Genomic DNA, 27,580 nt, shown 5'->3' with positions numbered 1-27,580 from the left:
ACATTGCCAGTCAGAGAAAAAACTGTGTGCTTTGAAATTTTAAAAATAAAAACATCAATTTAAGAAAAAAAAAAATAAAATTGCATCTCCTGGGTGAATCTCCACCACAACAAAACACTGATGCCTATTAATTCTGGGCTTGGGGACTGAACAAATCTATGGCACTATTCCTAATTCTGAAGCAAACCCAAACAACTGAATATCCATGGATATTATTGCACTTGTAGCAGTGGTGCTTTAACTGGCCTGAAAACTACTTTAATTGTATTAAGGAAAGTGAGAATTTTTTTTTTTTTAACATGTGTAATCTTACTTGAAAGATGCATTGTAAAAAGAATGGTGTTCTAATTCAAACTGCTATACCCTTTATAAAAACAGTTCAAGCATATCTGGCACAACATGAAGCTCTTGAAATGCCTCCATTACTTCAGAAAAAGTCTTAAAGAGTAACATTTCCAGAGGATGGGTAGGCATAGAATACCAAATAGAGGGAAAAAAATAACAGCATTAGTTTCCCAGCAAAAGGATGTCTTACATCACACAGCAGATCAGAAATAAATAAGATGAAACTTGAAGAGTCTGAATATAAATCGCTGGATGATGTTGCAAGAGTCACAGGCTTCACCAAACCAGTGTCAGTGTATTTTGTTAAGCAGTTACTATATACAGTATGTTTATCAGATAATGCCAACTAACAATACACTAAATTAATGGTTGTTAAACAAAAAAATGTATTAAAACAATGTACTTATAAAAACAGATGGCAACCCCCCCAATTATGCATAGTTACATATGATGAAGTCCAGCTCTCTGGAGTCCAATAGATTGACACCTTCAAGCATCAGGAAGCTGTTTTCTGAAGCGTGAACAACATAATTAACAGAACCCAGTCAAGCTGTAGGGGAATTACACTGTTGAAAATATCTCGAGCCCAATCACAAAATTCTCTGTAAATGTTACCACCGCATAGCTGCAATGGGGCAGTCATCCATTCAAAGGTTTTACACTGCCATATTTCTTCAAAGGACCTTCTAAAGGATGTGCTATTTAACATGGTGGTGATCTACACACAAACAAAATATGTGATGAACAGAAAGCACTTAGGTTTAGAAGCACTTGTGGAAGAATCCATGACATCTTTACAGTGTATTGTGTATGACTGCACGCACTATTAAGTTTCTCCTGCTTATTATTACATGGCATCTTACTGTTCATAGTATTTCTACATACTAAGAAGAGGAGCCTTCTCCCCGAGAAACCAGCTTCTCTGATATGGGAAGCCACCATGCCCGTATCTTGCTTTGCTACAATAAGGCATGTACAATGAAGGTGACAATGTCAAATCCCCATGGATCATCACAAAAAGACCCAGTTCTTCCCTTTGTTTCTTGCTTCTCTGCCCCATTACAACTGTGAATGTCAGTCAGCATCCATGTGTTCTTGTCTAGTAAGCAGAGGCTTCCCATCTGTATTACCAATCTTCTTCCGCACCTCCTCCACTGCTTTCAGCAAAGCTGCGCGCTCTTGCTCAAGACTGAGAATGGACTGCTTCAATTTGCCTTCATTGGTCAATAAAAGCTCTACTGTGGCTTCAAGGTTTTGGATCTTTCCATTAGCCACCTTTCAAAGTCAGAAGAAAGGAGGAGGGGGAGGAACGAAAGGAAGAAAAAAGAAAAAAAAGGAAATTCATTACTAACTGAAACCAACTTTAAACTATTTTCTGAGATACATTAATACATATAAAATACTTCCCAAATGATGGAAAATTGCAAAGGTAAATGCAAGTATGAACGTTATTAGATCTGTGTTCTTTAGACTACAAATACAGTTTTGCCTATAACAAGAAACTTCCCACTCTCAATTTGATTGCTTTGATTAGTTCACAGTTAAACTCAGAATATAATGCAAAGTAATGAAATTACAAAGTTACTAAGTCTGCAAATTATATACTAAAGAACTGCAGGTTAAGATAAGCCTTTGTATGGGTCAAAAATGGGAGACATTTTTGAGCCATATTTGTTGAATTCCACGTGCTTTGCAAAACAAAGACAACCCAGCCTGTTAGCTGCATCCTCATTTCATCTCGACATTGAGCCCAACAAATGCCAGATTTGGAGGCAAAGTGGGAGGAAGGGATTTAGTGCAATATGCAAACGGACAATACATCTTGAAAAATTCCAAAAATTCTCCTTTGAAAGGCTGCACATAGGGGCATTCTACTTCATGGCAAAACAACGTATTAGATCATTCAAACTCATCACGTGAGATCTGTAGCTGAGGTACTTTGACATAAGCAAAGATCTGTTTGAACGTTTCAGCACTGGAAAACATTTGGAGACAAGAGCACTGGATGGTCTTGGCTTTCAGAGAAGTATCTGCCTTTCTGATGAGCTCACTGCCCTTCATGTAATTACAGTGGGTTAAAAAGTTCAGCCTTTGGGGGCAAAATATTGACAAACCATGACCCACATTGTTTGGTGATGCATTTTCCCCCCATCAGCAATGGGTCACTTTTCACCATAGGAAATGAAGGCTGCTGAAGCCCATCTCCAAGACAAAGGGATTGCTGCAACACTACAGACAGTTAAGTTCCCCACTATGGTGTTAGGTGCTAACTTGCCAGCACTCAGGTGGAGATGAGCTTTGTAAAAAACTGCTTAGGGCTGCAAAGACTAAGGACAGGAAGGGGTAGAAGATCCCCTGCTGCAGGTATCTGTAGGACATCACATCTTGAATCTCATCCCAGAAATCCCTCTCCCCCATGCTACATTCAACAATTTCCTTGCCCATGTGCCTGAAGCTTTATGAAAATATCTTGCAGAGGAGTGTCTCTTCTTCTAACTTCTCTAAGGCTCACCTTAGAACCTGAAACAGGTTCGGATCTCACAGGATCAGATTTTACAGCTTAAGTAAATTTTTGTTAGGAGAGGCAATCTAATTCTGCATGGTTGACTAGCTTTAGTCATTATAGAGGACCAATGGCTGAAAAACCTGAACTCCTTTCTTCTCATACTACCTTACAAAGTCTGTATCTTTAACAATAAGCAAGAGGCTTGGAATGTCTGCTTCTTACCCTTGAAGTCCCTTTCTCCACCAAACTAAATGCATGGTCAAAAGTTTTATAACAAATGTCCTGTTATAAAGCAGCCAGAAAGCTGACTTCTTGAACAGTTAAGTAAAGAACAACCCCTACAGACAACAGGTGTACTGTTTCTGAAAAAGCTGCAGACTGAACAGGCACCAAGCATATATTAGAAATTATTATTTCACATATTGTCTAAACAATCTGGATAACAGTTTAAAAAAAAAAAAATCTTGTAAGAAAGAGTATGTCTTTATAGACAATGTATCCCATATCTGATGTATCTCTAAATTGCGACACTAGTATTAGCTTTCCCATTCATGATAGACTAGTATCCTTGCTGTTATAAAGCAGTGACTGAAAATGTAAAAATGAAGTTGAGAAAGCACTTTGTGTATTTTTAGTCATCTTCTACAGCTATGATTTTAATTGCAAGAGAAGAGATAGTGTGATGAATCAACTTTTCACTAATTGCAAGCATATGCTCTATCCATCCCCCTCTCAGAATTTCTTCTGTGTTTAAACTTTAAAGGCTAAACTAAATAACATTGCAAGTGGCTATACTTTAAAGTCACTACACCAAACGCCAACCTCTCCTGTGCCTTGGTGTAGGACGGTCTCTTCTGAAAACGTGGCTAAATTAGAATGTTAATTAAATATGAAATATAAATTGTACCTGCAGTTCTTCCAGGAGTTCAAAGTTTTGTTTGCGCAAGCTACTGTTTGCCTTTTCTAATTTATCCAGTCTCTGATTGTCATTTAAAGATGAATCTATAAGTTCATCCTGAAGCACGTGGTATTCAACTTCGTAAGCTTGCAACTGCTTGGCAATATCCATTTCAAACACCTGTTGTATATAAAAATATTATTAGGTGCTGCACAGATCAAAACCATAGCTCACTCAATGCTTTAAAATCTACGGATCTAGACTTAGATGTCTAATCACTGCATACAAAAAAAAGGACTTAATTTTGGCATTCATGTTTCCTACTCTGGAAATGGGAAGACTGAGGCAGTAGAGTGCAAGATATTGGCACTGGATCTACTTAAAAACTTTACTACTGATTTGCTGCCTGACTTCAGCAAAATCACTTACACTGAAGTGTAGACTTTGTAGGGTATTCCCCTTTCTAGATTTCAAATTTAATGCATCTCAGTTTGGCATAAACCCTCCTAGACATACTCGGAATTAGATGTCACTTTAGAAAAGTGTGGTCCGAGTACATGTGCCACATGTAAAAGTGTAAGGCTAAGTAGAATGAAAGCTTTAAATGAAAAACAGTAAACATTGCTAGGTTTATTTATGATTCTACGGTACTCCTACAGACTGAAAGAAAATGTAATAATCTGTCCTTACACTAACACACCTAATGGAAACATTATGTAATGTCAAAGCAGATGTCTATTATTGTTAACTATGAATCACCGAAATGAGTGCTCAGTCTTATTCATGAATATTAAGAAAACCTTTTATTTTAAAAGCAGATAAATAAATTGAGGTGCACAGAGCGACCCAAAGGAAAAAACTGCTAATGTATTTTCCTTTTTCTAGGTTTTGGCAAACATCTGCCTTCAAATTATCCAGCAAATATGACTCTAATGTCCCTGAGCTAGTTATCTCCTCTGAAAGCAGTGAAGAAGGTGGTAAATTAAAAGGACAAGTGTGTCAATCACAGAACACAGTAGAAACAAAAGTTGATTTAAAAATGCATCTGGAAAATAGCCCAAGAATAGAAGTTCAAGGGTTATTCTTTATTTTTAAACCTCTTGTACTTTATTCCTTTTGGAAACAAGTCAAATATCAAATCCTATCTTAAATACCTGTTGAAAAAACAAGAATTATTTCTTATTTTTTATTTATCTGCTTTGTCAACAAAACTTTAACTGTTGGTTATAGTTAAAGAAAGCATCAGTTTATGAAATGTTTCTGACACCTGTTAGCATATGCTATAAAAAATTCTCTCATATAGCTGCAGAAACATGCATACTGAGCATTTAAGTACAGAAGGCTGAAATACAATTTTAATTTGAGTTTGGTTACACATATGGAACTTTCATTTTCTGCAGATCTGAGCATCTCTGGAGAACACACTACTGAAATTTCAATAAAACAAACGGTGCAATTCAGCAGGGCAGAATGCTAGTTCCTCTCATGACCTCTGCCACTTCTAGCCTCTGTGCTCTTGAGAAGGGAGGGAGATCCCTGCTGTCATACCCAGAGTACAAATATGAAAGGGGGGAAACATGAGGCAAATCAAAAGCTTGACTTGAAAACTAGCTAACTGAAGGCATGTTAGGGCATGTAAACCAAAGGCCGCACTGCAGAAGGCGTGAGGAGGATGGGGATTAGCCCAGGAGCTGTATATGGACTGCAGGGCTGGTCAAACAGGTGCCCTCTTCAAAGGCAGCCCTCATCAAAGTGGGGCAACTGCTCTCCCTTCAACTCACTTCTACCTGCCCACATTAAATTTAGAGCAGTCAGAGCTGCCTAAACAGAGTATCTCTCCCTCCTTCTGCTCAAAGCCAATGGCTTTTTGCAGATCGCCTAAGCACTGCAAGCCTCTGCAGGGCTGTGTGCTCCAGGCTTTCAGCCTGGCAGGTAACATACGATTCCCTTTGCCCCCTAGAAATTGCTTGCTTTCCTTCCCCTCGCACAGGCTTTCTAGTTCTCCCCTCCTTCCTTTGATAGTAAGCACTAGAAGCAATTCTTCTGGTCCTAATTCAAGCGCATTTTCCCTGGAAGCTTTGCTGCCAGGGATCAGAGAGGAGCCCCTCACAAGCATTCTGCAGTGTACTGTGCTGCTGCCTGCTTGCTTCATCAAGCCACAGGCTTTGCAGATCTCCTTCAGCCCTGGGTGAGTGGCAGGCATTTGCAATTCTGTGCAGTACACCCTCCATGTTTTGGACCACAAAAGGTCTTCAGAAAAATAGGCTAAAACCCTTCTTCTATTTGCCTGCTGCAAATTATACGTCAAGTGTAACAGGTAGGGTTTCTAAACAGGCGAGGCTTAACTGCAATAATTTGTGATTTTTTCAAATCCCATAGTTATCGTCCTGAGCCTTCTGCTAACTTAGCAATATTGCATCATTTTCCATGTCTGCCATTTAAAAAAGTATATCAAGGATTCCCAGTTTTTGCTGTCTAGAGTCACTGCTCACTGCAAGAGACTGCACTGCCCCATGTACTCCTGGCAGAAGTACAAAGGCACTGTTGTAACATACTGAACAAGCACCACAAAAGCCAGTATAGACAAAGTCACTGTAGGGAGGCTTCTAATTTCATTAAGGTCAACATCTGTGAGGCTCTTGTAAGTCCATTTTTGCTTCTGAAATGAGACTTGGAAAGTAAGATTATTCGGAGACAGGAAAACTCAGAAGGCTTTTAGCCCACTTTGCTGCTTTTTTTGTGGAATACACTGCATATGGGCTATAATATTGCTGCCAATAACAGCCATTATGCACAGTTCAAAAAAAAAAAAGTAAACTCATTCTCATTAAAGGCTTCATAAAGTGACCATAACCAACATGTAGCTGTATGAATACAGAGGTACTATACAAGCCATATGCTTCCAAAAGGTTTCAACATCTTCAGAACTACAACAGAATTCTCAGCCTGAAGTAACACGATACACTGTTGTGTGTTTTCTGTTAAGAACTTGTTAAAAAGAGCATTTCCTTGCATACTACTCATATGTTCAGATTATTTCATACCTGACTAATGGTCTTTTCCATCTGTACCAAACCCAAGTTGGGGAGAGTGCTTTTAATAAAATCAACAATAGTTTCTAGGTTCTCATGCTGCAGAATCAAGGGCTTGTGGCTTCCCAAAAGGCTTAAAGCCACTTTAAATGTAGCCTCTGATCCTTGAAGAAAGAGCATATCTGTGGAAAAAAAGAAAAAATATAGTACATCTTTTGACAAGAATATTAAAACAGTAAAATGTCCAAGGACAACAACTTCTTATAGGGTCGATCTGGAGGCTAGATATACTCTGCCAGACACATGCTTTTGTTACTGTGGCTACGGCTTTATAAGTTTTGCAGGATCAAGATTATTACTGTGAATAGCACACTTGACTAACACAATCAATTATTAATTTGTTTAGTGAGTTTGCATCCAAAAAATCCAATTCAAATTTAAGCTAAGTACACAATAAACGAGGTAGTCAGGTTGGTCAGTGTTGCCACTTTTTGTGCGTGTAATAGTTTTGTGGGCTTTTTTCTTTTGAGGTGTTCATGAGAATCTGAATTTGAATAGAATTCTAATCCCAATGCCATTTAAAAATCCTGATACAACAGGCAAAAACTACACCTGAAGACACAACGGAAAATCTGAAGTTCTGTTGTTTTCTCATTTGGTGGAGAAAGCTACAAAATGTCAGTAGTACAACATTGAGCACATGAGGCTAAATACGCACTTTCCAGCAGCGTCAAGTTTCATGTGCATGTGCTTATTTTTAGTATGTGTCTCAACCACTTATTAATGTAGCTACTAGAATATTAACATAAGTACCCTGAAATCTTAGTAATACAGCTTAAGCATTAATATTGCAGGTGGCCCTGCAATGACAGGACCTGGCGTACATTCAAGCACAGTGAAACCATCTTATATAGTGACCCTTCAATGCAACTTCCTTTCTTTTCTTTTACAAATTGCCTATGTATTTATGGAGGAAAGAAATAGAAGACTGCAATCAAAGCATCAGACAGGAAACCCATCTTCACAAACCCATCTGTCCACAGTATAAACAGCATTGCCTTGCATTTGACTTTCCTGCTACTATAATTCGGAATTTGCTCCTGGTTTTACTGATGGACTCACTACAGGCACAAGCATCTAACACATGAAACAATACCGTTGGAGGTGGAAAAGGAAAAGAAGTACTGTGGTTTTATTCCACATTTCCTAAATATATTTTCATTTTTAAGGGGCTTCTCTCTTGCTCTTTGCCTCCCTTGTATTTGAAGCTATGAATGAAGTCACAGTCACTTAAGAAATAGCACAATGACACCAAATAAATAGTATGTCTTAATGGTCAAAAAAAAAAAAAAAAGAAGAATAAAGAGAGAGAGAGAAAAAACCCACCACACAGCAAGGGAAACAGCTACTAGCAAAACCACACGTATGTCTGATGTAGTAAAGAACATACGAAAACACTGGCTAACTGCCTTTCTTAGTAAAAGCAACCTCTCTTTCCAAATTTGTATCAGAATGAAATTCCCCCTTGTGCTCTTTTGCCTGTAATGTTGAAGCCATAACTCATTTCACTTCCCTCTCTTTCTCTCTGAGAAAGAAAAGCACAAGTAATAACTAACCATAAGGCTTGCAGTTTGCTGCCATTTGTCCTAAAAGTGGTGTAAAATTTTTCAACTCTGATTCAATGTGAAATCCAAAGGCAGGAATGATTGAAAAGTGGTAACAGAGCAGGCATCTGTCTCAATTCTCTATTGAAACTGAAAACTATAGGAAAACTCTTTATAGGGAAAGCTCTATATTAGGACAGGGAATGCTGAAGAACATCTAGGAAATGCAAAGTGAAAAAAACAGAGCTGAAAATAATGCATATTTATGATTCAGCACCTGCCCCATAAAAACACGTAGATTACCTCAAGGTGACCTGTAAATTGTTAATGAATGTCTGTATGAGCTGAGCTGGTAATACACGGCTGAAATCCCCCTCTCATTTAAAATAGCAAGTACTTAACAAAGACCTGTTTGTTATCCACTCCCTACGCTTCCTGTTAAGTGGGCTGCCAGCCACCGACAGTACAGTGAAGGTACCCAGATTAATGTCAGCATGACTGGCAGCCAACTGCATAAAAAAAAAAATTAAAAAAAAATCAAGTTTTATCTAAAATCTTGAAACAAAATAAACACTATTCTAGCAAGTCTCCTCCATTAATAAGTAAATAGAGGTATTAAAGAACACATCTTTTTTAGTGCTGTACTTTCATTAGATCCTGCTCAGGAGAGGTGTTGAAAGTTTGGACAAATAATTAAAAAGTAAAAAGGAGTTTTGCTATTTGACTCATAAAACAGTCTTTGGGTTAACCTCTTTCTAGCCCACTTCTTTTACATACTGCTTGTAAGATGCTTGCAAAAAGTATACTCTGTGGAAATCTAAAGGAAGTAATCTCTAACAATTATATTATTAAATAGCAGTGGGGCTTCAAATATCAAGGGTTCAGAGATACCATGCTAGAAAATGGCAGTGCCATCTTACAGTCTTAGTAATCTATAGATGAGTTACTTCAACATTAAAAGGCAACATTCTTTCACCCCAAGTGTTCTAAGAAGTGAGCAATGAAAACACATGTATGTTCTGCACAAGTGTGTGAACACGTGGGTCAGAACTGGTCGGATCCTAACTTGCCATGCTGCTAACGACAGCTGCTAGCAAAGTGACAGCTCTAGCCGTTTTTAGGTTTATAGTTGTGTTTCACAGTCTTTAGCACGGATGAAGATGAGATTTTACTTTCTAATGTAAAAGAATGTCCAATGTTCTCAACTTACACAGTTCCAATAAAAACTGTTACTAAATACTTTGAAACTTGAAAAACTGCAAGTGTGATCATGCTGGACTTTCTCTCTAAAAAAACATCAAAGATTTTTAAGAGGTGACAGTTTCAGTCACACACGTTTTTCTGTTCTTGACCTAAAATCAGTCCTGTGAAGATCATGTATCTATGCCTTCTATTCTAACATAAAATCTTTGCTTTTTAAAGCCCTACAATCCTCCAATGACAAAATATTAATCTGTGTATTAAGGCAGAAATCCAAACATACTGGATACACAAGACACTTTTATATCCTCACTGCCGTCAACTGTCCAATTCAAAGACTCTTCTTATCATGTACAATACTATGAATGATTAAGAATAATGAAAGAGTTAAGAATTAATTCCTACAGATTATTACTGTCAGCTAGACACTTGTCAAAGTACATTAGCCTACTTTGAACTGTTCCAGGAGGAAAAAAATAAAAAATGCTGTTTTCCCTGGAGTTAAGATGCTAATCACAGGACATGTAGTTCTACTTAGCTATACACCATCCTTTTCACTGTGATTTCTTCTAGCACCACTTTTGGCATGTCCTTAAACAGAAACAGGACAGGATTCTTGTTGGTTCTTCTTGGAATCTACATTCATTATTTGTTATTGTGGTAGAACAGAACAGAATAGAATAGAGGATCTAATATAACAGAATATAATCTAATCTAATAGAATCTAATCTAATCTAATCTAATGGATTCATTAAGGGCAAATCGTGGCTGACAAATTTGGTGACCTTCTACAATGGGGTTACAGCACTGGTGGATAAGGGAAGAGCAACTGATGTCATCTATCTGGACTTGTGCAAAGCATCTGACACTGTCCCGCACAACATCCTTGTCTCTAAATTGAAGAGACATGGATTTCACAGATGGACCACTGGGTGGATAAGGAATTGGCTGGATGGTCGCACTCAAAGAGTTGTGGTCAACGGCTTGATGTCCAAGTGGAGACCAGAGACGAGTGGTGTTCCTCAGGAGTCAGTACTGGGACCGGCGCTGTTTAACATCTTTGTCAGTGACACGGACAGTGGGATTGAGTGCACCCTCAGCAAGTTTGCCAACAACAGCACCAAGCTGTGTGGTGCAGTTGACATGCTGGAGGGAAAGGATGCCATCCAGAGGGACCTTGACAGGCTTGAGAAGTGGGCTTGTGCAAACCTCACGAAGTTCAACAAGGCCAAGTGCAAGGTCCTGCATGTGGGTCGGGGCAATCCCAAGCACCAATACAGGCTGGGCAGAGAATGGATTGAGAGCAGCCCTGAGGAGAAGGACTTGGGGGTTGACAAGAAGCTCAATGTGACCTGGCAATCTGTGCCTGCAGCCCAGAAAGCCAACTGTATCCTGGGCTGCATGAAAAGAAGCGTGACCAGCAGGCCGAGGGAGGTGATTCTCCCTCTCTACTACGCTCTGGTGAGACCCCACCTGGAGTACTGCATTCAGCTCCGGGGCCCCCAACATAAGAAGGATATGGACCTGTTGCACAGAGTCCAGATGAGGGCCACAAAGATGATCAGAGGGCTGGAGCACCCCTCCTATGAAGACAAGCTGAGAGGGTTGGGTTTGTTCAGCCTGGAGAAGAGAAGGCTCCAGGGAGACCACCTAGCAGCCTTCCAGTACCTGAAGGGGACCTACAAGAAAGCTGGAGAGGGACTTTTTGCAAGGGCATGTAGTGATAGGACAAGGGGTAATGGCTTTAAGCAGAAAGAGGGTAGATTTAGATTAGCTATAAGGAAGAAATTCTTCACTATGAGGGTGATGAGGCACTGGAACAGGTTGCCCAGAGAAGCTGTGGTTGCCCTAACCTTAGAAGTGTTCAAGGCCAGGTTGGATGGGGCTTTGAGCAACCTGGTCTGGTGGAAGGTGTCCCTGCCCATGTCAGGGCAGTTGGAACTAGATGGTCTTTAAGGTCCCTTCCAACCCAAACTATTCTATGATTCTATAATTTTTTAAGTCAGGAAAGTGCCTATATTAATACCCTAATAAATAATTGCTTCATTACATCTTATAAGTGAGACTGACTAAGGAAAATGAAAATAGCTTCTCATTAGAAAAGAGGAATTGGGGGGAAAGCTCCAACAGGCCCTGCTCATTATGTATGATCCAGTACCATGTAATGAAAGTGAAAAACAAACAACTGAAAAGGAAATAAAGCATCTTCTCAAATACTAAACAATTAATCTATGAAATATACATCCATAAGATAGCATTAAGGTAAATTCTTAATTGGAATTTAATTTAAAAAAGAGAACTTTACTTCTGTAGATTCTAAAAACAGGTAACAGAAGACTTTAGAGCCTAAACCTCATAGGCTTCCAAACATTTCTGGAAAGTGAGATTATCAGTCTGACTAAAATTGTAAGGGTAAGAAACACTAGTTTAAAAGCCTTGTTTCTGCAGAGTAAATCCATGATTAAACTGCAAGGGCCATCTCTATGTGTGTTTTAAAAACATAACCCTCACAATAATTTTCCACTGACAATGTTGGAGACAGTGATAATAGAGTAAATGGATATATTTCCCAGATGATGCCTCTGTTACATCTCTTTTCAGCTTGAAACTAATTGTCGGTGTTGAAGTGCAATATCATAACACCATGCCTTCATGGCATCAAATTTTACATCCTTTCTAGAAGTGGTTACAGGGTGGGAAAAGGTAACAATGAGGACGAAAAGACAGGACAGTTTGGGACTGTCATATGCCTTCCTCCTCTCTCTTTCCACTTTACTGTAAATACTACATGCTCCATAAGATGATCTCTGTTGTTGTTCTTCTGTTCATCAGTAGTAAGTAAAATACTTCTCCTGGGAGTCTGAAACAGGTTGGAGAATAATGCTGTTCCTAATAACAGGATTCCAAACATAAGACTTCAAAAAGAACAGATATAAGTTTTATGAAGAATTACCAAACACTCTGGCTACAAATCCAAGGGGAAACTGGGAGGCAAACATGGTAAGAAACCAGGGAGCAGCATAGAGGCTGGGGCCAATCTCATGTTCCTCTAGGTGGTTATAGAGATCTCGATGGTAGTCATGAAGAAGTCGAGACAGTTGATACATCTGGATCTGCATGGAATAAGAACAAAGAGACTAAAGATAAATATGTTTTAACACTCATAGTAGCAAAGTCCATGCTTCACACTCTTATTAGAAACAGTGAAAGATATTTGTCAACTGATGTTTGGATGGAATTGTGTGAAGAAAAGAAATACTCAGAAGCCACCTAAAAGACCCAGGATGGGTCACCTGTGAGCCTATGATGGGCTCATTTGCACGGTCATTCCAACCTCATATAACACGTAACAGAATTCTTCCTATTTATGGTTTTCATAGTTTCCCCGGTAGTTTTTTTATTTGAAAGTAGTGCATTTAAGATGATGTATTCTTTTCACAGATTATCCTTCCCCATTTTCGAGAACTGAATTTAAGTTCAAGTCCAGATTTTGACAATGCTATCTATATTGCATCATTATGATTTAACATTAGCATCCTTTTATTAGAAAAATTGAAATCATACCTGTAAAATTGTCATGTCAGGACGATACTGTTTTCTCAGGCCCATGTCAAACATGAGAAACTTTAGCATTTTAAAAGCATCTTCTTCACTCATATGAAGTAATAAAACTCCTGCTACAAAACTAAGGCCCTGGCAATATCCTACTTCCTGGTCCAGAAGCGAATAGGCTTTCAAAATATTGTAGAGTGACAGCTGCCCAGCTCCCAGCTGTGCTGAGAAGTACGGATGTGTTGGAAATGTGCGCCCTGTGAAAAAGCCGAAGTTAGCGACTTAAACTAAAAAGTAAATTAAAAAACCCAACCTTGCCATGTTATCAAATTAAACAGCCTTTCAAAAAGGTAGATTCTTTTGAAAGGTACATTCTGAGTCAACCCACAGGAAGACCATAAGAAAGTTAACAATACAAAACAATACTATATACACATTATATGAAAGCGCAGCTAATGGAGGCAGCCAACAGAGACAGCACTTTGTGCAGTAGTTTCTGGGCTTTGCTTCTTTGAGCTCTTGAGCATCCGGATACTTTGTCCAGGATCGCCAGGGGACTCCTGGGAACCTGAGGGTACTGCTGCTGGCAGGTAAGGCTGAGGCTGTGGTAAGGGTAGCTCTGGCAGCTTCTAACCAACTCTTTGTCAGCTGCCCTTGATGACAGGGTGCCTGTAGCCTTTGTTCTAGCTGATCCCTGATTAGGGAGGGTCATTAACAACCTGGACTATGGGGCAGAGTGCACTCTCAGCAAGTTTGCAGATGATACAAAACTGGGAGGAGTGGCAGATACACCAGAGGGTCATGCTGCCATCCAGAGGGACCTCAACAGTCTGGAGAAATGGGCTGACAGGAACTTCATGAAGTTCAACAAAGGAAGTGCAAAAATCCTGCACCTGGGGAGGAATAACACCACGCACCAGTATACGCTGCGGGCCACCCAGATGGAAAGCAGCTTTGCAGAAAAGGACCTGGGGGTCCTGGTGGTCGCCAAGTTGAACATGAGCCAGCAATGTGCCCTTGCAGCAAAGAAAGCTAATGGTTTCCTGGGCTGCATTAGGAGAGGCATTGCCAGCAGATCGAGGCAGGTGATCCTTCCCCTCTACTCAGCACTGGTGAGGCCACACCTGGAGTGCTGTGTCCAGTTCCGATCTCCCCAGTACAAGAGAGATATGGACATACTGGCGAGAGTCCAGCAAAGGGCCACTAAGATGATGAAGGGACTGGAGCATCTCTCCTATGAAGAAAGGCTAGGAGACCTGGAACTGTTCAGCCTGGAGAAGAAAAGGCTCAGGGGAATCTTATCAATGTGCACAAATACCCAGTGGGAAGGAATGAGGAAGAAGGACCCAGGCTCTTCTCAGTAGTGCCCACTGACAGGACAAGAGCCAATGGGCACAAATTGAAATACAGGAAATTTCACCTAACATAAGAAAAAAAATATCTATTTTTATTGTAAAGGTGGCCAGGCACCGGCACAGACTGCCCAGAGAGGTTGCGGAGTCTCCATCTATGGACATAGTCAAAACCTGAGCAAACATGGTCCTGGGCAACCTGCTTTAGATGACCCTGCTTTGAGCAGGGGGGTTGGACTAGATGATCTCAAGAGTTCCCTTCCAACCTCAACCACTCTGTGATTCTGTGAACAGAGACATTAAAGGCTTCACTTTTACAGATTTTTTCCAAAAGGGCATATTTTCATTTCTAGGAAAGAAACCCTCCCCCTATCAGATTTCCCCTGTCAATACCTCAACGCAGAGGAAATCTGAATACTTCTTTTGTTTCAGTATTAAGTGGAGCTCGTTTTTCAGTTGCCCACTTGTTAAATACCACCCCACCCTTTAGCTCCTGGAATGCTGCTGTGCTGCCAGATAATATCAGAGCTCCTGTTTCAAGAAGACAAAGCCCGGGGCAGAGTCCTTCTGCCATCTGGTAGCTGCTCTAGCCTGTCACATGGGACACTGGCATTCAGTTCCTGAGTAGGTCTCCCCTCGCCAGGCTGTCACAGAGTTGAACATTACAGAAAAAATATTTCTAGCTTCCAAATGAGAAAGACCTTGTGTTCCTTTGCAAAGGAATCCTCTGCCTGAATAACAAGTTATTACAGCATGGTCTTAAGGCAGACCTCTACTGCCTCACTCACACAGCAAGGCTCCTTTGATACAAGTCATGAAGAAAAGTTACAAGTTGAGCAAGAATAAAAATGCAAAGAAGTTCTAAAAAACAGTAAATGGAGGAGCAGCAGAACTGCTAAACTCACAAGCTGATTTGTTTCTGAGTGCCCTGGTGATGACTTAACTAAGAATTTTAGCTTTTACTTAGGAGCAAACAACTCCTGGCCCTGCTGAAAAGAGACTCTAAATGAACTGTTACACCTCAAGAGCGCCAGAATGAGAAAGTAAGTACCTACTACTTTATTTTTTAAATGTAATAAAACAAAACATAATTTTCTACTGTGTTCAGCAAACACTCAGTGATGAGTACAGTGGTTTCCTACACTGATAGCATCTAGAAGTCAGTTTACCCTACCTTATTGAGAGAAGAAATCATTTACTGAACATGACTTCCGTGTTCAGAACCTGAAATCCCCAGTGACTGCAGTGGTTGTGCAGGTGAGGCACAAAAGGAAATACACAAATAAGCCTTCAGGGAATTGTGGCTTTGTTCTTGTCCACATAATGAAATACGTGTCACATTGGTGACATGTAAACTGGGCCAGGAAAGCGGCTGCTGTACCTTACCTGTGCATCCAGATGCACACTGCTGTCTTCATTCTCATGAAGCACTATTTACAGGTGAAGATGCATCAGTTCAACTAAGTGTGAGCGATACTATTACAGCTTTGGCTCATACTGTGTTAGCAAGACCTCTTTAGCCTAATTTAGCAAAGCTTTTTTAAATATTATAACCACATGTTGCAAGAACATAGGTTTTTCTCTCAAGGGAGAAGTGCATGCTTTCAGAAGGATTCTTAAAGATGTAAGAGAAAATGCTTCTGATAGCCTGAAGGAACACAAGTCAGAAAATGCAAATTCCTTCTAGCTGCCTATCCAGTTATGCTGTCTGTTACTGTGCAGCACTGCTCTATTTCAATGTGAAACACTAGGAAACTAGGAAGTCTTCAGCTTCCTAGTTTCATCTTACTGAAATAATAGGGCCCAATCCTTCCCTCAGCTACTGGGCTAGCAAATAGCTCCCCAGCAAAAACACTACTTTGCATGAAAACCACCATAAAGTTACCAACACATGCAGTCATTTGTTTCTACAAGCAGAGCACATGGCTAATGAGAAAGTATTTATGTGCAGAACCAGGCAGAATATATGAACAGCTTGCTGAGCCAGCAAGCCCCAATTCAGCTGTGTGAGCCAACCAAACTCAGACTTACTCCTCTCTACTGTCCAGGAGTTGTCCCACCTCTCTCCCCTCTGCTGAAGGTGTTCAATTCACTAACCCAGCACAAAACTATTCACCCCTTACTGAGGGACTTCAGTGTGACAGAATCCCAATGCTCATTGCCAGGGTTATCAACACCAGGTATGCTGGCTTGACTGATAGGTACTTGCTAGTGAACCATCTCTGGTTGCACATAAATGTGTCTCTCAAAAACAAAAGACTGCTTCTGGTGCTGTGCGATTCAGGGGAATTCCTAGAATTGGTGTGACGAAGTCTGGAGGGAAACAATTTACCTACATTGCAACTGCCTATTTCCAGCTGGCATTAAGGCTCCTTGGAGTGTTACTTTCCTACTGTCAAGCTGAAACTTGGCAGGCCTGTCAAGTAGCAGAAAGCTAAGGTGGCATCAACCATCACCCTCTCCACCTCAGCTCACACCAGTTTCTGCAGAAACATGCCTATTTCACCAGATTCTTGTTTTCTATGCGCTGCCTTGATATTTTGACTCACTTTACCAAGTGTTGCAAAAAAGGAGAAAATATTCTCATTTACTATATAAACTTTAGGTCACCATCTAAACTTGACAAATCTTCTCACAGTTCAGTACCCACTGAAGACAGTCTGCACATTGAGTTATTAAGAAATAGGTGCCCCTGGACAGCTCTGGGTATAGGTGGTCCCTAATCAGGCAATTCTTCCATGTGGAAGAAAGGGGGTATAGCCTTTCATTTGCAATGAAAAATACTCAAATACTGTTTGAGTAATTACAAAGAGCAGAAGTATGATGTGACAACTTTGTACTACTTCTTTAGAGAAAAGATGTAAGTGAAAATAATACAATAGGTATTAATCATTCAGCTCAAACCAAGTACAGATTTTCCCATAAATTTTTATCATCCTACCACATCACATTTTGTTACTTGCAGTGTATAACTTCCCCTGATGGAGTTTTTCATGGCAAATTCATTTAATCAGACTTAGTGATTACGGACCTCTTAAATTGCCCCACACAACTCCTCAGACCCAAACCAAAAACCCCACAACAGAAGCCTGTTGTATGTTCTATCATGCTCTGGAAGACATTATTGATTTTTTTCCTTTATTAGGAAAGAGCATAATGAACACTGAGTTCAGTGTGGGATTATCTCACACACAAGTGCTGGGATCCTCTTGGAAAAACACCGCCTCCTGGTTTCTCAGACAATAAACTGAATTAAAATATCCAAGGGAGGAGACAACAATATCATAAAAAATATCCACAGCTGTATAGTCATGAGGATAATCTGTAGATGACCTGTAAAAACTTCCAATTCATCCATATACCAGTGAGGTGTTATAAACTTGCATCAGATGGCTTGCATTCAACACAAATACTTTTGCCAGGGTAAAGGTTAGACATGTGAACATCTGACTAAACAACTGCATATATTTGAATAATTACTGTCATGTTAGAAATGCTTTAATGACCACAACAGATTCCACAGAATACTTAACCCAGCTGAGGAGCAGCCATGCGCTGCTTGAGGGCAGGACTGGAGAGAAAAGGGAACAGCCTTCATGAGGGAAGACAGAGAGGATGCCAAAAAAGTACCTCTGTGAGGTCTACGAAACAAATGGCTGACTTGTGGGAGCTTCTGAGATGAAGAGGTTGCTGGTACTGATACAGACCTTAACAAAACCATCTGGGAGCGGCAGCAACCAGAGACAGTAACAATGTTTAATACAGATCCACATTTTACAGAGCATACTGACTTTTGGTCTTATTAAATGTTCCTGGGTTTTGTTATCATCTTAGTCCAGCAGTGGCAAGAGTCAATCAATGAAACCCATAAAGGAAGAGGACCATGAAAAGTAAAAGGAAGGGTTAAGAATGGCGTAATTTTTTTTGAGGTATGTAAAGACTGCTCTTTCACAATTATCTGGAGCAATCTCTTCTGCTCCTACCCTAAAACAATAATTTCATTCCATTTAGATTTCCTTTCTCGTGTTTCCTTCTAATATTGGAAAAAACTTTTTGAGCTTTGAACAATAAATGTGAGGGAAAATGGAAAACTCTACTCAAGAAGACCAAAAGCCTGCCTGAAGCCCACCTACCAGTCACTTCAAATTTCAAGAGCCTTGGTTCCTAACATCTCTCTACTAAACTCAACAGACTATAGTATATGTGCCTCCAGAGACCAATTCACTGTCCCTAAATCAGGAGCCAGCTACTGCTTATAATTAGGAGGTGTGAATAATCTCCCTTAAAAAGAGACTTTTTTTAATTATTAAAAACAACTTCTTTCATAATCATTTTAATACAAGTAAAAATAGCAACTACCCATTAAAAAAGCAAAAAAAGCAAAAAGCAAAACTTCTGCATTATTTCAAGTAACAACGTTTAACAGAGACAGCAAACACTAGACATCAGGAATGAATAGCACATGATTCAACAGTCTGCACTTAAATACTGACTTCCTTTCTTGACAATTTATATCCCATGAGCCTGTGGAGTTCACTGTCAATATCTAAAATACAGATGCATTACTGTTACATCTAGCAACCTCTTATTACTACCTGTTGGAAAGGACCTCTGTGCTTGAAATGCAAATTTTGCATTTTCCTAATGGTGTCAAGTAATAGTTCTCACATCAGATTAAAAGCAGTTCTTACTAACAACCTGTTATTAAATAGCGACAAGTTTTTTGTGTGTTACCTTCTTTTATTTAATCCTCTTCCAGAGATTATAAACTCCCTTATTTTAATTTCAGATCACTACTGTACTTACCTAGGTCAATAAGTATCGCATGTTGCTGGGAAGTTAGTTGTTTTAGGAGTTCTTTATAAGGTGTGTCCTTTGGTTGTTGTTTAGTTGGAAACTGATGTTTAAGATGGTATTGCTCTGCTAGAAACTTCCAGATCTCCCCACGGTGGTGACGTGGTACTCCTGAGAGAAGAAAGTCATTAAACAGTAATTTGTACTCATACTGAGGGTTCAGCTATAGCTGAGCTAACAGGATTCAGGAACTGAAGATCCATATCTGCTAGATATGCAAGCAGATCCCTGGCTGCTAGATCCGTATCTGCTATCTCCAGTAGACCACAGAAGCAGATCAAACTACAGTGCTTACACTTCCTCAACCAATAAAAGACATCAGCATCTTAATAGGAGAGATTTAAGGCAGAAACAAGATGAGCTGCCTAAGTCTAAGGTCACCACTTACATCCAGTCTGAGAAGTACTAGAAGCAGCAGCAAAAACTGCAATACTTGTCTCCGAAAAGTTACATGCTTATCTCCCATTTTTCCATGTAAATTACACAATAAAGCACTGCAATAGAACTAATTAACATTTTTCACTAATATAGCACTGACACTGTTGTTAGGAGTAAGTTTTAGGAAGGTAGGATGCACGCATACCGGAAGTATAAACAAGTACAAACGAAATGTGATCTAGAGACTACACAGAAGGCAGATAATTAGAAAGCAAGTATTGTATTTCAGTTTTGCTACTGGTTTACTGAATGACTGGTACACGTAAAAATGTTTAAAGCTTGAATTTCTTTCTCTATGAAAAGGGATGATGCTACTTAATTATTTCACATAGGTAATGGTAGCATTCATTTCTATCTATAGGCAAAGCTCTGAAAGTAAGAGAAACATTATTATTACATGCATACTTTATTCAGCATACATTATTCAGCACAAGACGGGCAGTATTAAATCATCTACACAAGAAATCAATACACTATTCTTTGGGAAAGTATTCTGTCTAGTCCATGATGTACTAGAACCAGATATTACAGTTTGAAGTAACATGGCTTAAAATTTTTTGGACTGCTTTTTTCTTTTGGTATATGTGTAACATATGGGTGACTACAACAATAGGAGAAATCAAAATTGACTGAAGCATACAACTTACATGGAAAGATAACAAAATATATTAGAGCAATTTCACTGCCTTCTCTCGTATAAGCACAAAAAGATATGAATTTATCTCTGCAATACTTATTTTTACTACATTATGATAATCCAGAGACAACTGCTTGAAATTGAAATGCTAGTAGAAATGTATAATGTTTGAATCTACATCACAAGTGTATTTAGAGAACATTTCTGTAAATTACTTTACGAAACTTAAACTCAATTATTGAAAAGTCTCCAACATGAAACAGTGAGGGAAAGTGCTGTTTCAGACACTGAATGAGCCAGGTTCTCCTCTTCAGGTACACATCTATAATCCTATTAGCTTCAGTGAGGTTGAATGTGTCACATAGGGTAGAACTGGCTTAATAGTGCACATTTCCAGCTGCAAAATTACAAATGAATTAAAATCCCCTTTAAGGAAGTAGTCCGATATTAAGTTTATCTCTGTATGCTGCATCATACATGTAAAATAAAGTATTTAGTTTACTACTTCCTAAATGAAAGATGCACTATATTTAAACATCTACTGCAGTGTACATTATAGGTCAACACTATATATTTGTTATCCTAATTTAAGCCCCATGCTTATCGAAATCTGCATTTCTTATCTGTTTGCCTTGCTTACTCAAGTTACTTTTAATGTTTTTGGTCTAAACTAGAACTTCCTAAACTCAATTTAAATGTATTTTTCATTTCTGCATATGTATGAAATTTGACATCACTTCATTCTTAAGAACTCTGACACAACTGGGCTCTAGAGAGCAGAGCAGAATAGCAGCATCAAGAGCTAGGGATAATTTCCCCATCTACTGGCTACTTGTATGTGCTTCTTATTAGCAATCCACTAAGCAGGGCTTTATTTATTTACTTACTTATTTTGCATCACTCCCAGTTTTTTAAGTTTTATTTTGAACTCTAACACAGGCCAGCATCACTGGACTATCAACAGAAACCAAGTTTTCCTCATGCTTAAATATTAACCGGACAGAGCCCTTTACCTACATGAATGAAAAGAACCCTGTGATAATGAGCTTTCCTTACTTTTCAAAGATTTGTACTTGGGGCATTTGATATTATTAGAAATCTAGACTTACCTAGTCATCTTAAATGGACAATTTGGTTTAACTTGCTTGAATAACTGCATATAGGCAGGTGCAATATTTAAAATATTAAACTTCTGCTAGTGGTGATTTCTTGACACTTCCTTTACACGTTGGAAAGCTTTGTATAGCACTATAAAAAGCCCCTTGGAGTAGCCATCTTCACCATCGGCTACATACAACACTCAGCACAAGGCCTTTTGGTCCAACCATGGCACAAATAACATTGAGTAATAACCCAATTTCTTAGAACATTTGAAAAACATCCTTAGGTTATATTACTTTTGATGCAGTGGAGAGAGGGGCTGGTTGATCAGCCCTGCAGTTGTGAGGAAGACTGTAAGCAGTGTTTGCAGGTACAATGCATTGTTTAAGTCAGAAAAAGGGCAGCTCTACAGAGATATCCATGTATAGTGTTTGTATACACACATACTACCCAGGCTTGAACAGAGAATTTCCAGATAATTGTGCAGACAGTTTCTTCAATTGTTTACACAATAATTTCTTCAGCATTATCCAGGCTTTTTTCTTTAATTATAACTTTTAATTTATAAAATCAGATTGCAACAATGGTAATACATTGAGGTACTGTACAACTCTCCTGTAAGGACAAATGTTATTAAAAAATGAATACCAAGTACTGTAACGCCAGTAATACAGTTGCAGCTACCGCTGAAAGGGACTGTTACTTGCATATGCATAACCATGAAGATACCGCACATTGTTACTTGTTTAGTCAGCAACCTGAGGAACAGCTCTAGTGACAATCTAGTTATAAGCAGTGATTAAGAGGTCACCCTACTCCTTTTCTAATACAATTTACATGCATTTCAACAACTCAGAATAACAAACTGTGCTTACCTTGCCCAACAGCATAGTGTATTTTTTCCACATCAAATTTAATCTTTGACCTTCCAGGTGTACTCAACATTTTTTCCCAAATCAAAGTTACATCTTTTAAGCATGGTGTGATTTCTTCATAGTCAAGTTTCAGACGTCTGTTCTGCAAATTGTTTTCTGAAGCTGGGAAGTGATATCATGAATGCACCAGTTAATACTGTTAACTATGTGTAAAATGGAGTAATTTAACTTAGAACTTCATTATGCAATCCACCTAAAATTAAACCCTATTAATTCTGAAACATTACACATCTAAATTTGTGTGATTTTGGGGTGTTTTGTTTTTTTTTTTGTTTGTTTGTTAAGATATTATATGTAATATTAACTGTGTTTGGCCTGTTAAATTAAGTTCCTTACAGCTAGTCAACTCTTAAATCTGAAGAAACATGAGAGATGATGACTAATGAAATAAACGCAAGATTTTCCTAACAGGATTTTTCAATTTCCCAGCTCTTAAAAAAAATTAATGCAGAAGACCTACATCAAATAAAAATACAAAACCAAATATAGTCATCTATTTCTTATGCATACAGCTCCATAATAGTAAAGACAAATTAAAAAAATTACTTTAAAGGTGATCATTCACATGTCCATTTTTATAGACTACATAAAAAGGAAAGTTCAAGTATAGAAAAGTTCAGAACCCTGAACACAAATAGGACTATAAACACTATATATACATGAGGCTCTCAAAGTCTCCGCTGAAGAAATCAGAACAAGGGTCAATGCATAACTCAGTCTTAAATAAGACATTTTAGATCATCAGAGCTCCTGGAACAGAGATGGACTGTAGTATTAGTGATTTTCTCATATTACAATTTATAAGAATATTGCAGTGTATCTTCATATGTCGTCTATAAGGGATTAAAAAAATATTTAATCACTAGCTGGGAAAGCATCAAAGAACCATGGCAAAAATGAAAATTAATTCTGTAGCTGAGTGTTAATTCCAAAGTTTACAAGTGGAGTGAGAATTGCAAAGGGACTCCTTGCAAAGCTTTTAAGTTTTGTTTCTGCGGGGGGTTTTTAGTACTAGAATGTACCTGGAAAAAAGGGTTTATTAATGGCATTCATGTAAACTAAATAATAAAGCGCCTTTTGGGACAGTGGATGAATTCATGCAGGTCACGAGACTGAAAAAACAGAAGAGGTCATTCAGCTCAGATGGAGAAAAAAGGTGCAGTGCAGATGAGATAGAAAGATGTCAGACATCTATTCCTAAAAGGCATGAAATGCTGAAAGAAAATGCTGTAAAGAAACAGAGATGAAGCTACAAAGAGAGCACTAAGAAGTGACATAGACTGTGGTAAGTCTGTCGAGAATTTAACAAAATGGATATTTCAATTTTTTAACTGAGCTGTAATGTGGCTGAGGACGCAGTGCACCTAGTTCCAGGACAAGAGTCCTGGGATATGGTCAGCGGCTCTCTACTTGCAACAATGAGCAGAGCACAGGTTCAAAAGACATAAAGGACTGAATAGGTTCTATATTATTTTAAAAAAATTTAAAATACTGCTCCTCAATAACACCCATCAAGCAAATTACAAGTAACACTATTTGGAACCACATTTATGAGATAGTGTATCATGAAGTGACCATGATTTTTAATTAAGTTGCCACGATGTATTCACAGTACTTCATTGCTGTGATGATGCATCACTGTGATGCTAACAAGACACTCTCATTTTGAGGACATTCTGCCATACATCATAAGCCTACTGCTACTTTTGATGATTTTACAGTATGCACTCAAAAAATCACACTCCTATGTGTTACAGTCTTGAGACAATCTATGTTAAAAAGATGTTATCTTTTGTTAGTTTAACTCCCCATTGTTTGTATGTTCAACTTGTTATGTAAAATTTATTAAACAGTTAAAAATCACCTGAAATTTACATGGTCCATAATGACACTAAAATAGCCAACACACTAAGCTCATCTTGTTCTGAGATCTGTATCTGCAGTTAAGGTTTTTTAAATTACAAATTCTGAGAGTTGCAAAGGGCTAGCTTGTCCTGTACTCCCACTGGCTAAAACAAGATTCTAGATTTTAAAAATGGAAAAAGAAAAGAACTATTTATATTTGGGAAGTGTCCACCCTACCTTTTTATCCTGTAGTTGCTTTCACAAGTGAATGATTTCACTCAATGAGGTTATTCATGTGAGTTATGATGTTACCTAAGTGTTTGCAAGATCTGGACCTCACAGTATTTAATTTTGACATTTTCTCAGTTAGTTTTATGAGTTTTCACTTCAAAGTAGTATATTCCATTTTAAAACATGACTTTGGCTGCACGTGTACTGACACATGCTTTACCCATCCTGATACAGACAGTTGTTGCTTAATTTTACTCCTTAGTTTTTTTTTATTCCTGGTTTCTAGAGAGCTATAGGAGCAAATAGCCTACAGGTAGGCTAAGTGTCCTGGGAGGCCATATCCAATGTCTGAGAGAGGTGTTTTCTCCTTCCAGCCAGGAGTCTCAGCCCAAGTTTAAAGAAGAATTTAATGTTTGGTATACTGACCTTTTCACATGTCTGGGCCCTTTCTTTACACAGTTCTTTCTGGAAGACAATCCTTCCTCAAGTTTACACAAAGGCAAAGAAGAATTGCCATTTTCATGCCAGGTACCTCACCCCTTGAGGATCCAGGTGCCTGCTCCCTTCCTGAACATCTAAAATCAGCCAGATAAACATTTCTGTCCTCATCATTCAGGTCTTCAAAGGAGCAGCTCTCAAGGGTAATCACTTGTGATTCTGTATGCAGCTGCTACAATAAAATGTATATTCTTAATCAGCTGCATTTTATGTGTAAAAATTGCAACCACAACGGATTTGTTGCAGATGTGCATTCAACCACAGGAAAATTTTGGTTAAGAACAACTGCAAATTCCAGTTTCTCAAGCTCCTTCTCATCACCCTTCTGACTGATCTAAATCATTACTACTCCATACAAACCTTGCTTGCACAGTGTGTGTACACAGGCAGGCACCCATAGGTTCAAGTCCACAATCAGCTCCTTAAGAACTTCAATTCAACTTCAACACTGGCTAACCAGAATGTTGCAATGACCAATACTTAGACAATGACCTATGGATGCAAATGTAGAAAAGAATTTACTTCATGACAGTGATTGTGCTGAATTCCTTGTCAGAGCTTCTAGACACCAGACTAAAAAACCCCAGCCATGGTAAAAATAAGAAAGTACCAATTAAGATCAAGTAAACAAATCATAAGGTGAAGTGACAAAAAAATAAGTGTAAACTGTAACCTGCACTAATGAGACCTGAGGGACAGTCTGCTAAACTGATTTGCCTGTATGTTCCTAAAATGTCTCATTAAGGCTTGGTCCCATCCACTGCCAAGGCCACAGAGCAAACCAAAAAGTGAACTTGTATTGCAGTAGCATGTAATCAAGAACTCCACCAACCTTGTAATTTCTGGTTTTCTTTCTCCATTCTGAGAAGCAGTATCTGCTGAATAATGGCTTTCTTCCACAACTCACGAAGCTCACGGGGTGTCCGTTTCCTTTCTTCTTTCACTGGCCCAAAGGGACCATCTTCACACACTGGTTCCAACGGGGATCTGGGTGGAAGTTCTCCCAATTCGGAGTAATCTTTAAAAGAGAGAAGCTGTTGTGAACTACTTGGATTTCTTGAGTAAGTGAATGAACGGACACATTTTCAAAGATTGCATATATATACACACACATATCTACCTATATACACACACACACACATATACATACATATATAGGAGGTAGCAATACCAAGCAAGGTTTCCCAAATGTCAGTTTCAAGCAGATTTGCAAGCTGTTTCTGAATAAGAATCATATGGGCCAAAGCCTGGAACATTTTTTTCTTTCCTATAACCTGATAAAAACATTGTACCATACACCAAGACCCATGGCTTCCTAATTACCGCTTTGCAAGGACAGAACTGAAAAGGAAAATTCAAGTTTGAGAAACTGCAAAAATACAACCTACAGCTGAAACCTGTCATGATTCAAATAGCAGATCAAATCAAATATAGTACCCACATAATTTAAAGAATAATCTCTAAACTGTGTTTAACAAAGAAAACACCCTTAGCTGCACAAACACAGCACCACCTAAGGCCATACAATGGGATGATTTCCAGTTCTTAAAGTAAACATGCAGAAAGGGAGACAGGCACCTAAGACATGTTTGTTCTCACTTCTAGTTTTTAACTATGTCATACCCTTCTGCACTTTTTCTTCTGGCTTCAGCTGGTCTACCACAAAATGTATCTTTTTGTCAAGCATACAAAGTAATTCTAAGAAGACTGAAAACACTACAAAAGAAAGCGAACATTAAATAAATCTCAGGCAAACTGAAAAACCTTTTTGATTTAGGGAAAGGGTAAACAACATTGTTTTAAATCAAATTCTCAACATAAGAAGCATAAGTTCTTACACTTTTTTTTCTTAATGCCTGCTGCAGTATCACTTAATTTTATTGTTTTATACAGCTTCTCTGAAGACTCAACAGTCTTTGATATAACCTGTATCTAGAAGAAAAATTACTCAATTCACCACCTTTAAAATGAATGGTCAATACCACCCATCTCTTCCTACCAAATCCCAAATGGAAAGCTATCGCAACAGCACTTCCCCTTCAGCCAAACACAATGGCTGTGAAACATCCCTCCGAGGACAAGCTGACCAGTTATACATGCAAGAATATGCTTTAAAATCAGTGCAACAAAAACAATTCCCTGGACTCTCCAGCCAAAGACAAGTACAACTGTGCATGCTATTTCAAATAGCTCCTGGAGAAGGGACATTCCTGAAACAATTATTCTGATGGTAGCTCAGCAGTCCATTTCTGTATCATTGCCTAGCACAGTGATAAAGATTTTGAATTAAATACACACACATTATCTCATCTCTACAAACTAACAGAATAGGAAAGTTTTCACCCCTTCAAATTTCGCTTAGAATGCTCGCATATATTGACTCACACAGTTCATACACAGCTATTCTTTTCTTGTTTGTTCAAAAGTACTCACACAACTGAGCTCAGATGACTAAATAAGAATGGAAACGTTCACAGTTGTTGGCTTCTGCTTTTCTAAGTTTTGCCACTGTCAATCTTTTCCTCTTAAAGAGGCAAATAGGGTGGGTCCAA

At 38.7% G+C, this 27,580-nt stretch overlaps 1 protein-coding gene across 4 annotated transcripts in view; it reads right to left on the bottom strand.

Moving 5' to 3' along the window:
• Positions 1-1,396: 1,396 nt before the first annotated feature.
• The window catches only part of TBC1D1 (TBC1 domain family member 1), a 111,657-nt gene continuing 85,473 nt past the window's right edge, over positions 1,397-27,580 (bottom strand). For all 4 annotated transcript variants that reach the window (XM_059817577.1, XM_059817579.1, XM_059817578.1 and 1 more), the window contains 8 exons: positions 25,861-26,046; positions 22,395-22,556; positions 19,296-19,454; positions 13,150-13,394; positions 12,539-12,698; positions 6,794-6,963; positions 3,759-3,929; positions 1,397-1,620 (listed from right to left, as the gene is read on the bottom strand). In XM_059817577.1, coding sequence (XP_059673560.1) covers positions 1,420-1,620; positions 3,759-3,929; positions 6,794-6,963; positions 12,539-12,698; positions 13,150-13,394; positions 19,296-19,454; positions 22,395-22,556; positions 25,861-26,046 — 1,454 coding nt within the window. In that variant the 3' untranslated portion in view covers positions 1,397-1,419. The remainder of the gene's footprint in view (positions 1,621-3,758; positions 3,930-6,793; positions 6,964-12,538; positions 12,699-13,149; positions 13,395-19,295; positions 19,455-22,394; positions 22,557-25,860; positions 26,047-27,580) is intronic.

The sequence above is a fragment of the Gavia stellata genome, chromosome 5 (genome assembly GCF_030936135.1).
Source record: "Gavia stellata isolate bGavSte3 chromosome 5, bGavSte3.hap2, whole genome shotgun sequence".
NCBI classification, from domain to species: Eukaryota; Metazoa; Chordata; class Aves; order Gaviiformes; family Gaviidae; genus Gavia; species Gavia stellata.
Note: the sequence above shows the minus strand (reverse complement) of the source record. Positions and strands in the feature narration are given on the sequence as shown.